Source organism: Lepidochelys kempii, chromosome 5 (assembly GCF_965140265.1).
Source record: "Lepidochelys kempii isolate rLepKem1 chromosome 5, rLepKem1.hap2, whole genome shotgun sequence".
Lineage (NCBI taxonomy): Eukaryota > Metazoa > Chordata > Testudines > Cheloniidae > Lepidochelys > Lepidochelys kempii.
Window position 1 is genome coordinate 39,082,367 of NC_133260.1, and position 12,601 is coordinate 39,094,967.

Here is a 12,601-nt window from a genome sequence, read left to right on the forward strand (position 1 = left end):
TGGCTAAGCAACCCTTGCCCAACAGACTCATATGGAATTCTAAAGCTATTTGCCCAGATAGAGTCATCCTTCACATACTCCTCCCTTGCCAAAATAAAAACCAACAGAAATCTATTAACAGGTATACTCTGCAGATTTATTCATCCATAGATGGTAAGCAGAGTTCACCCTCCCCCCGCCCTTGGTCTATGGAGTTTGTTTCACTTGAAGTTACCCTTTAAACTCATCTGGCACACAGAGTTATGTCCTCTGCACATATGACATTTGTAGCGTTCCTTCTAAGACATTTTCGATGCCCTCTCTTGGTGCGACAGTCTTCCCAGCAAAGGTTTTGGTTAGTGGGGATCAGCAGGGCTTCCAATTAATCTGGCTATGGAGTGACTTTCAAGGTTGTTTGCTGGTTGTCTTTGGGATGAAAACTCCAGTTATTGGATGCTGTCAATTGGAGCCCAAGTTTTGACAAAAAAAACTTTAGAAGCAGGGTTTCCATGCTGATAAAAGTGTGTCTCACATCATCACTCTCCTCCAACATCCATTCAGACTTGTGTGCTAGATCGGGTCTGACACCCACCACTCACCTCAATTTCCACCCCATGGAAAGTATGTATTGTCACAAGACTATGTAGTTCAAAAGCAAAAAGAGGAAGAGGTCTTGCAAGCAACTAATCCAGGCTGCATATGAGTGAAATTAAACTCTTTTGGGAAAATGTGAACATTCTTAAAGAACTTCAAATTGTAAATTGGGAAATGCCCCTATTTTTAAGAACCTTGTCCCTTCTTGTGTTTAATCATACTTGGGTTACTAGTTTGGAGAATGGCTTTAAACCTGGAAGTTTTAAGCAGATGATTTGACCTACTCCCTACCACTTGGAGAGCCATAACATAGTGCCTGTTAAATCTTACAATTCCTGAAAGTTGTCCCCACCCTTCTCTCAGAAATATCTGGTTTTGTGCAGGGATTGGTAGGTCCAGAGTTGAGTCTGCGCGGTATACAGGGAGAACTCACATTAAAATTATCCATATGGAGAAAATGCTGTGATTCCCTCCCCAGGTAGCTTACAAGGATGTTAAGTGCTGTGTCTAGAGTTGCTCCATACAAGCCCCATTTCCCTCATTAACAATTGACATTGGTTGGAGCTACATTCAAGCTTTTGACAGTGACATCATCATGGAGATCTGGAAGTCTTGACTATTTCTTCCTCACTGGGAAGCGTAGTCACCTGGTTAGTTGTTCTGGACCCCTGCTTTTACCAATTACCTTTGAGGGGGGGGTTAGGTTTTTGAAAAATACCAACATGGCTTTTGAATTAGTATTCTGCTGCTTTTGTGGCTTGCTGCCATATTACTGGAGTGAAGTCACGAATCCAGACCTTCAACTTACTGTTGCAATGTTTTAAAAGAACTGCTCAATTCTCTAATTTATTTGTTCACATTTACAAAGCATTAGTCAAGTGCTCTAGGCGCTATACAGAAACAAACACTAGATAAGTAATCAGAACTGTAAGGGGATCACCACACCCTCACAACAAGCCACTCCCTTTCGCCCACTCCACCAGCTCCTTCCCACTAATTGATCCCTGAGGGAGATCAATTAACTCCTTAGTGTACCCCTATTCCAGTGACGGGCAGCAGAACAAAACCCTAACACAAGCAGTACACAACAACATTAGCAGGGAGACCCGGTCTTGGTCATCCCTTCGGGGACCCACATAACCACTTGTTAAAGCGCTCAAGTTTTAATTCAAGTATTTTATTTGTCTTGTTTCCTAACAAAGCAGTTTTAAATTTCAGTACACACAATCAGAACCTGACAAACCATATACACTCTTAAAACCTTACTGCTCAAAAGAGAATTAGAAATCTCCACTAACCCACCCAAAATCCTACATAAGGCTGCCATCTTAACACTGCAGAAGTCAGAGTGTTAGACGAGAAGCTTCCATGTTAGTTTACCATGTTATTAGGTTCTCTTGGTGCGGTATCTGCATCTTCACTTCATGGTGTATTTTTAGGCTGAAGCAGAACTCACTCTGTGACACCCCTGGCTCCAAATACATTTTCTCCCACTCTAGGTCTGTAGTCTTCCAGTTGCTCTGCCTACATTGTCCTTATCAACTCCTTGTTCTCATCCTGATCATCCACTTCTGGAGATTCATCCTCCTTCTCTGGTCCATCAGAGCTATCCTCTGGGCTAGCATCTCCATTCACTTTCAACTAGCCCCCTGGCACAGCTGTGCCCAATTCCCACTGATGATGGTAAAAAAGCTATGGTACTAATCTGAACTCATTCATTCCAGTCTCAGATGTACAGCATCTTTCAGCCATTCATATTTACAGTGAATTTCTGTTCAGATTTCACCATATTTGTCCAGTTCAAGGCAACATATGTTCTACAGCCATGGCATTTTCCATTGCCTGCATCTAGTTCCATAGCTACAGAATTATGAAAAGTCAGGCTATTCAACACCTACAAGTTCAGAATAGGAACTAAGCAGATATACAGCACTATAAAACATTCACAGTAAACCACAGAATGATTTATATACTTATTTCCTGAACTTTGTGAGAGTATGAATACTCCCTTTAAAAACAGGAACTTGATACAGTGAATCACTTACAGGAGTTTGCAACATACAACGATAAATTATCAAGGTTTACATTTTCTTTCACCTGCTACTTTAGTACTAGGAAGAGCAAAATACATCACTTTATAACAGAATACTTTAATTCAGTTAACTAAGAAAATGTAACTCCATTTATAATTAAATAAAATTAAAGTTTTAGACTGTCCCAGTAGAATTTCAAAATGTAAAGTGCAATTCTGCTGATAGTAGAGATCTTTTTAGGAGAGCCATTCTGTACACATAGGGCACGTTTACACTTACCTCCGGAGCGATCAATCCAGCGGGGGTTGATTTATCATGTATAGTGAAGATGCGATAAATCGACCGCCGAGTGCGCTCCTGTCAACTCCGGTACTCCACCAAAGCGAGAAGCGTAGACGGAGTCGACGGGGGAGCGTCAGCAGTCGACCTACCACAGTGAAGATACTGCGGTAAGTAGATCTAAGTACGTCGACTTCAGCTATGTTATTTACGTAGCTGAAGTTGCATAACTTAGATCGATCGCCACCCCCCGCCCCCGTGTAGACCATGCCGTAGTGCCTGAAGTTTTAAATCCTTAACAAATCAACTTTTGTAATTGCAAAAGTTACACCTCTAAAGTCTGCATGACATTATACTACTTTTCTTTACAGTTAGACATGTGAACATTTAGCTTGACAACTTAGGTGTAATTAGAGGAAAACAATGCTATTTTAAGTTAGCAATACAAAATTATGCTTAACACAACTCCACATCTGTTGAAAAGCCTTAACATTAGCGGACATTAGGATTTAATGACTCACCAGCACCTTTAATCCATTCATCATAAAGCAGTGCAGCTTTTGATGTCAAATTGCTAAAGGCCATTTTCGTTGGGATAAGTGGATATTATGACTTCTCCTGCAAAAAAACAAAAACAAAAATTTTTTTTTTAAATCTATGCTGAAAAGATCAAGTATTCTTGGTGGAAGATTTTCAAAGGCAGCCCTGAAAAGAATGTAACAGGGAAGGTCAGCAGTACACTGATTAATTAGATTAGTGAGCATTAATTAGCTAACTGCATTTACTCTGCTTGATGCAACATGTAACCTATTCAGCTAGTACAACCATATTATTTGTTAATCCCGTATACTGAAGTGTTATAATACCACAAGGCTCTACAGCTGAAGAAGCCATGTGGTGGTTAATCATTACAGGTAAGAGAATAATAAGAAGCAGGTGATCTTACTCACGCTTATCATTCTTCATTTTAAAATCCAACACAGTGATGCTACGAGAGCAGAGTTGCAAAATTACTCATCTTCATTTTCCAGCTGGAAAATATATGGAGGACATGGCAGGAGAGGAGCTCGTCCCTCCCCACACTTCATTTACATGTGCATTTATAACTAGTATGTAAATTACAGTCTGCCAATGCAGATTTAATCACTGTTTTTACTGCAAGATTCTCTCCTGGGATTAGCACCATTAAAACATGCTACTTACCCAGTCAGAATGAGGCAGGAGGATGATTCACACACACCAACTATATTAATTAATAATGTGAGACTATAGATAGATTTCTACAGAGCTGGAGAATGGATGAGTATTTGCACACTGCCTAACCAGGGTCGAGAAAAATCAATGATTTTTTTCTGGGTGGGGAGGAAAAGGAATCTGATTTTATTTAAAATTGGAGTTTTTTTATTCTGTTATTTAAATTATAAAGAGTATTTCCTTTAAAAAAATAAACCTGTTTAAAAAGAAATCTGAATTTACTACAAAATATGTTAAGACCTAAATGTATAATAAGCTCTTAAAATATTTAAATAAAAATAAATATGCTGAATCCATACGCCTCTAACAGAACACTGAATTAAAGGCTGCTTATCTATATAAAGAAATAATCAGGAGAAAAACATCTAACTTCGGAGGTCAAGTTTTCTAAATATGATACTATAGATCATATACTATATTAAGGACTTGATCCTGTGGGGGACCTAGGGGCTGTGTACTGGGTGCAACAGACTGGCAAATTCATCACAGTTGTTGGAACCAGGCCCCTGCTTCCAGAAGACACCATCAGTTATCTCATCAGGATCATCTACTGAGCCCACGTGCATAGGATGACCACCTTTTCAAAATGCAAGAACAGGACACATGCAGGAGCCCTGACCCCAGTTGTGATCCCACTCCTGCTCTTCTTCTTCCCCCTGGGGGAAGGAGGAGGAGGAGCAGCAGCGGGGGGGGGGGGGGCACCTCCTGGCTAGGGGTGCTAAGGCCCACCTCAACCCCCTGACTGGGAAGAGATTGCTGCCACCCCTAAGCCACAGGCAGGAGCAGAGTGGTGCCAAAGGGAATCCAAGACAAATGCTGTCCTGTAGTCATTCAGCCTGGGACCAGGACTTGAAATGTCCCACCCAATTAAGGAGGGCTGGTCACCCTACACCCGGGTGGTCTCATACTTCTATTTTCTAGCTTCTTCCAACAGGAGCTCTGATTGGCAGAGTTCTCAAATTATGAACAGTGCTGCAACTCAACATACCTCAGATCACAGGCACTGACTCATTTTTCGGTGTGGGTGCTCCACCAATGCTTCAGCAGAGGCCTCGCCCCTACTCTACCTCTTCCCCCAAGACCCGGCCCTCACTCTCTCTCTTCCCGCCCTCACTCCAACCCCTCCCCCGCACCTCCTGCCAGCTGATCGGCGGGGCCTGCCAAAAGACTGTGGCAATATTGTTTTCCATGGATGCTCCAGTTCCAGATCATCCACAGAGTCGGCGCCTAGAATAGTAAATTACCTGAACAATGAAATAATAATAGGAATAAGACTCTCTTCATTATCCAGTAAAACCGTGGATGAGTTCATTATCAGGATCAGCAAATTCCAGCAAGACTCCATAGATGAAAAGATTGCAATAAACTCTCCCTTTGATCTTCTTCAGAACAAACATTTCACTAACATTGGTCACTCATTACAACCAGATTACACTCCACCCAGTGGAGCAAACATTGCTGGAAGGTTGCTGGATACAATATCTGATAAGGAAATTGTACGGTGTACAAAAAAAAACTATGATAGGAAATTCATTAATAGGAGTCTTGATGGGTGGAGCAACAAACAGAAGCACTTATTATTGGATCACTGTGTAACAACAGAAGATGGGATTGTCTATCTTACAGAAACAATTGAGACATCTGGAGATGCCCATACAGAATACTTAAAAGTAGCAGCAGTAAAAGCTATAACTAAACAAAAATTCCAGTGTGTAGTTTTGTCACAGACAATGCTGCAAATGTAGCAAAGATGAGAAGACATCTAGAATGAGGTAAAGGGAAACCTGAAACTTACAACACAGGGGCGCAATGCTCATTTGATGCATCTTTTAGCCAAAGACCTCTTCAGTACCACTCCAGGAAGAAAGAAAAATGTTGAAATTGCTAAATACTTCTGGTAACAACGACTTGGATTCAACTTCACTGGAAAGAACAGGAGGATGCAAACTAATTCTCTGCCCAAGACATAGGATGGAATTCAGTGGCTGTCTGTTTTGAGCTACTTAAGCTCTGGTCTATTCTGACAATGTCACAATCTCAGGGGTTCTCCAGGGAAGGCAGATTGGCACTGTATGTGGCTAACACTGTTGCAAGCATCACAAAGCATTTTGGGGAGGGTCAAAGGTGTGTGAGTGGAGAGTGGAAGGTTCCTTTGCAGAATACAAGAGGCCAGGGGAGGAGGAGGAAGAACAGAGCAGAGAATGAGTGAACTCAACCCTGGAGCGCTAGCTCAGTGAGAAGATAAAGATGCTGGCCCCCTCCCAAGGACACTGTTCACAGCCGAGACTTAGCTGACGGCCGAGAAAGACGGGGGCTTGCAGGTGCCCGAGCAGCCGTGAGAAAGAAGATTTCAACTGCACAAATCTGCAAGACAGCAAGGTCAGCACAGAAGACAACTAAGTCTAAGACTGCAGAGATGGAAAACACTGGCGAGATGGAGCCAAGCCTTGAATCCCGGAAGCCGAGGTGTTTTGGGAAGCTAAAGAACCCATGGACAGCCGGCTTGGACTGGCACGGAGGGCACCAGGAGCAGAGGTCCCCAAATGGAACGCCAACGCCCCCGCCCCTCCCGAGGGGCCAGAACTTAAAACCCTCCCGAGAGCTGGAGCAATTTGGAGAGCACAGCAGATCCTTGGATGGCCTGGGCCCAGGACAGCACTCCCGTTCACCTTTCCCCCCCCAAACCTCTTCTTCTGGCGTTACACTCAGACTTGGCCAGTCTGGGTCTTGCGTGTGAGAGTATGAAAGTGGGTTAGGGCTTGGGGCATTAACGCTTTCTTTCTTCCTCTGAGTGACGTGGGAGTGTTCCAACACTCTCCGCTGTTACATTAATTTTATTAATAAAGCTTTAAAATTTAGACACTTGGTGTGCCTCGTCATCTCCTCCCCAAAAAGATCCTGTGGCCCCAGCCTGATCAACTGTGGCCCCAGGCAGATTGGTAACGAAAATCTGTCACAATAACAAGCTGTGAAAAAAATCGTGACAAAACAGATGGAATTATCATAGCCAAAGTAGTCAACACTGGAGTAAAGAGAAATGTAGAAGATACAATGAATATACTGAAACCTATTTCCATAGCCTTTGCAAGCTGCAGAAAGATTCCTGCTGTACTGCTGTTGCTCCTGAAATTTCAAAAGAATTGCCAGAGTTACCCAACAACAATTCAAGAGTTACCCAACAACATTATACTGCAGGCAGTTAAGCAGCAGATGGCTCAAGCACATACTCCACCTCATTTTCTTGCCAAGTCTCAACCCAAAGTACCAGGATAGATGCCTCATTGTTACAGAAGATGCTGCTATGACATGGAAATCTAATAATCACGCATCAATCATAATACATTTCAGGACTGGAGGCAAACCATTCAAGCAGTACACGTTTGCTGATGAGGTTTTAAAGGAAGTCACACCTCTGAACCGATGGAAATCCCTAGCTAAGCACCTGGAACCATAGTTTGTTAGATGGTTAAACCAGCTTGTGACAGAAGAAACCTCTTCTGAAGGCAGAGAAAGATGATTTTCTTCATTTGGACTAATTCATTCTAAGTTGAGAAACTAACTGGAAGTTGAAAAAGTAGCAAAACTTATCTCTCTCTTCTAGTCTATGAGTAAAAATGAGGAGGGAGAGGATTTGGTTTACTAAAAATAAAGTTTATATGCTGTTTGTGTGTTTAAATAAATTATAGTTACCATCCTAATACAGCTTGACACAAATCATGAGCAAACAAAAATTAGTAAATAAGCAATATTCATTCACCATTTTCTAACATAATAATGCACAGTTAAAAATCTGAAAATAATAAGTATACATTTAAGCAATTATGTAATAGTTATAGTACTTAGCAAAAAGATGTACCAAATCTTATATAAAGGCTCGATTTAGCTGTAAATCAACATGTTTTAATGGTTATATCAACAAATGAGAATGCACCTTGCTTTCAGAAAATAATTGAAATATGAAGAGAAAATTTATTAAATTTCTCCAGACTATGCCGAGTGCCACTTCTGGAAGTAGTTTCTCTGACATTGCTCTGACCCGGTCTCAAATCACTCTTTACTGGTTTCTTCTCGTACCTCTGCCCCCTCCTTCAATGTCCCACAAAATGTCACTTCCGTCTATATCTCCGCTTTAATTTTCCTCCACTCCCTCATATCCTATATTGAGTTTTGAGCACCTGGAAGCATGCTAGGTTCTTCATCACAGGAAGCAGAACTGACATATCCCTTCCCCCAGAGACCTTACAACATACCTTCTTCTCAACTCAACTCTTACTGTTTGCTTACTCTTCTTTGCACTTCCAACTTTGTATCTTCTGTCATATTGCTTCCTATGCCTGAAACTACCTCAAATTTCTTGTCTACCAAGAATTCTCCCATTACAAATTTTTCCTCAGAAGCCCAGAAACACCCCCTCTGCCTTCTCCTCCTCCCCAAATCTCTTCATAATCTACCCTTTCCAGAATCACTGACCAATATCACATCTTATCTTTTTCTTGTCCATGTTCTTTAGTATCATCTTTGGTACAGGGATTATTTTAATCTAGCTTTTTTAAGTGCTATGTTTATTTACAGTGCTACATAAGTAACATTTAATGAAAATGTCTAAAAATAAATGTAGTGATATTTAATTATGTAAGGGCTTTATTTATTCATAGCGGCTATCTGAAAGGGTACGTCTATGCAGCAGAAGCTGCGCATGGGCTAGCCTACCCAAGCTAGCTTGAATCCAGGTAGCACAGGTAACGATAGCAAGCAAAGACAACACAGCGTGGACTTCAGAGTGGGCTAGACAGTTGACTATGCACCCAGAATACATGCCAGGCTTGTATGACCTGCACTGAAGCCTGCATTGTGCGGTCTTCACTGTTATTGTAACCCGCACTAGATTCAAGCCAGCTCGAGCAGGCTAGCTATGCACAGCTTTCACTATGCGGACACACTCCAAGACATTATACATTAGATATTTCTTGCACCTGAAAGATCCTGCAAGCTTATTCTGGGATGCATCTGTAACATGAATGCTGACCCAACAAGACTGTTGTCACTGGCAGAGATTATCAGTCTCATATTGTAGATCACTTTAAAGAAGACACAGTGAAGATATTTTTCCTTCTCATTTCTAGATAAACCAACAAAAATAGTCACCATGGTAACAGTTGTGCATTGCTGTAAACCAAGTACTGTACTGAGCCAATGAACATCATAATTATCGTTAGACTGACTCCCCACTGCTCACCCAAAAAAGCAAAACAGAAAAGACAGACTACAACGCAGAGGATTGTCTCACAAATCCCTAGGAAAGTCTGTTCATCATACTGCTGAGTTCACAAAAGTAGCTTTCTATTGTAGTGCTGAACTGAACTCTGATGTCAATTTATTCTCCTGGGCAAATAACTTGTATATGGAGAACTGCAGAGATAGTTCAGAGCATGTAAATCTTTTAAACTCAAGACAGATCTCACTGAACACCACCAAATGTCACTGTTTTGCTTTTGTATGCATGTGTAGATGAATCAATTATTAGGTAAATTCTACCACCACCATTGATCTCTATTAGGCTCTTAATATTTATATGAACGCCTATACTGAACTGGTTTCAGAGCAGCAGCCGTGTTAGTCTGTATCATGCATCCGACAAAGAGAGCTGTAGCTCACGAAAGCTTATGCTCACATAAATGTGTTAGTCTTTAAGGTGCCACAAGTACTCCTTTTCTTTCTGTAGTGAACTGTGACTCTAAGCATATTGCTTCACTTATGTAAATATGGTTTGCTTATATGGATAAAACAGTACAAAGCCCTAACCAAAAAAACAAAAAAAATGTGATATACAGTAGGGGATAGAACCAAGTGAAGATTCCCCTTATTACGTTACAGGTCAGGTATAAGCATCTGCTGCCCTCAGCAAACTTCAAAATGTACATCCTCCATAATTGTAGCTGGTCTCACCAAGCCCCAACTCCTGAATTCACAACGGTAATACATGCACATACATCTATACACTCATCTCACCTATTCGTCTATCAACACACTCGCAAAGTGCATATATTTTCAGACCAGTGTGCTCTGTTCTCTTAATCTTTTAAGAAGTATGATGTTTTACAAAGCATTCTAGATTATTATAAAGGTGACCATTCTGAGAAGGATAGGGATATGAAAGTGGTAAAAGCCATCTTCTTCCTACTCCCCACAAAGGAGGAAGAACAATGGTTTCTTCCTCTTTGGCACTGGCTACCCAGGCAAGGGAACAGAATTTTCCTACCAGAGACACATTACAAAATGTGAACATCCCTGCTGTCTTGTCTGTAGTTTTGCTGGGTACAGCAACACCCAGCACAAACCCTACCTCTTCTGAAGCACTGAGCCCACTACAAAATTCTTAAAGACTCATGTACAACACAAGTGAGTGTGTTCTCGTGGTGTGTGTTTGTTCACTCTTTCTCCCTCCTGCCCTTTATACTATTTACATTACTTAAAACTATTAAAAGCCTAACTGCATACTCATCCATTTCCATTTTATATGAGCACTGTATTAATAGGCAAGTGAAGGATACCTGCGTTAGTAATATGGCAGATAACTATTTGTGCTTCTATTAAACCAAATGCTATCTTTTTTGGTACCCAATGAACAGGTTTTAAACAAAAAATTATGTTGCTCAAAATCATGTTCCATTTAAATTTAGCAATGCCTTTTAAAAAAGTCAGTCACTCACCCATATATACACTGAATTCATCGCATATCCACAGGCTGACACAATGGAAACAGAAACCTTATTGCAACACAGATTTACGGACAATCATTAATTCATCTAACATTTTAGTAAATTAACAAAGATTTCAATTACTTTAAATAGAAACTTAAAAAGCCATAGCACTTGGGAAACAGCTACTGCTGCCAAAGTGGTTGCCATTTATATGGTATTGTTTTTGCACTAATGCAAACACCCCTCATTCCAACAATTGCATTGTAAATGCACACATGATTTATATTCATCTTGTCAACACTGTTTTAGTTATGTGTTGGAGCTAGTGAAATAGTGTGTCTAGATTTAAATGATCTTTTATATGCCTGCTAAACATTGCAGCCAAGAGCAAGGGGTTTTTTTTGGTTTTTGGTTTTAACCTGGAAACATCAACCTCGGAGTGCTTTTAATATATAGCCTCTGACCTACACAATGAACCTGCAGTGGATGAAAACATTTCTTTCCCACCCTCCTCAGTCCATTCCAATAGCAAAAAGTGTCTCCTTCCTGGCCCTGGCCCTCGCCCTCCCACAATGCTGGACTGAACTTTGTCCTTCCCTCTGTTCCATAATTTAAAACAGTTAGAATGCAACGCTGCTGGGATGCCTGTGGGAGAGACTGAAGCAGGGGCTCTTCTCCTTCAAAGTCCACTTTGTTTCTAGCCTAGCAAACAGGCAGGGATGTGACTCTAGAGCAGCTGCTTAGCTATTTGGAGGGCAGCAGCCTGACAATTCATCTACTCTCCAGAAGGGAAGGAGAGTCCAGTTGGAGAGCAGCCAACTGCCCAGAGGGTGGGCTCAGCTCCAGAGCAGAAGAAAGAAAGAAACTGTTCAGCAGCAGGTGGGTGAACTGCTAAATGGTTGAGCAACTAGGGTTGACCCAGATGTCAAGAAACGGCAACAGGCTGAGTTTAAGATATCCGATCACATGAAAAATTGGCATTAACAAAATATAACATTGGGACTGAAACAGAGTTATGTTTTGCTTAACAATTCAAACAAAGGTCAGCAAACCACCTTGCAGGTTAAAGGGCTAAGACACAACTTGATTTTATCAGATCTAACCACCTACCCAGATTCAAGGGACTTCTCTGTAGCATTACAAGGTTGAGGGAAAGGAAATCATTGTCTGCCTCGGCTACTAGCCATCATTTATTATTTGAGGAGCAGAAACACATGAATTTCATATGATAGCAATGAAACCAAGTCTGAATTAAAATTACATGGCAGAAATGGATTTGAATGGAAGTTGGATTGTAATGCGGATTCAACATCAAGACGAACTATGAATAGGTCAGGGACAAGTTCACTAACAAAGAGAATCCAAGCTCAAATCTGGAGTTCTAACAGTGAGCAGGGGGGGGGGAAAAGAGAGGGACAACACTTGGCAGCAATGCCAAGGTTGAGCACTCCAAGAATATACAAATATTCTTTTGCTTAAATCTAGCAAGGCTTTTAGGAAGACCTTAGATTTCATAATGCATAGCTTCGATTTCTCTCTAGACTTTTTAAATAAGGTAATGGTTATTTAAAAGGTGACTTTGGAGCTAGGCAGTCACTAGAGATAACCAATGAGAGTAGTGGTAAAAAAAACCAACAGGCAAATCAACTTCTGACCTTTAGTAAGAGGCAAGAGGTACCTGGCCTGAATCTCCTGATCAAAGGCATAGGCCAGTATGATGCCCATTCCCAAAAGGTGATGCCAAGACAAGATGTGAGATAA

At 41.2% G+C, this 12,601-nt stretch overlaps 1 protein-coding gene across 4 annotated transcripts in view; it reads right to left on the minus strand.

Moving 5' to 3' along the window:
• Window positions 1–12,601, minus strand: part of ELOVL7 (ELOVL fatty acid elongase 7) — a 50,370-nt gene that overhangs the window by 14,312 nt on the left and 23,457 nt on the right. For all 4 annotated transcript variants that reach the window (XM_073344005.1, XM_073344003.1, XM_073344004.1 and 1 more), the window contains one exon: window positions 3,407–3,503. In XM_073344005.1, the coding sequence (XP_073200106.1) occupies window positions 3,407–3,430 (24 nt within the window). In that variant the 5' untranslated portion in view covers window positions 3,431–3,503. The remainder of the gene's footprint in view (window positions 1–3,406; window positions 3,504–12,601) is intronic.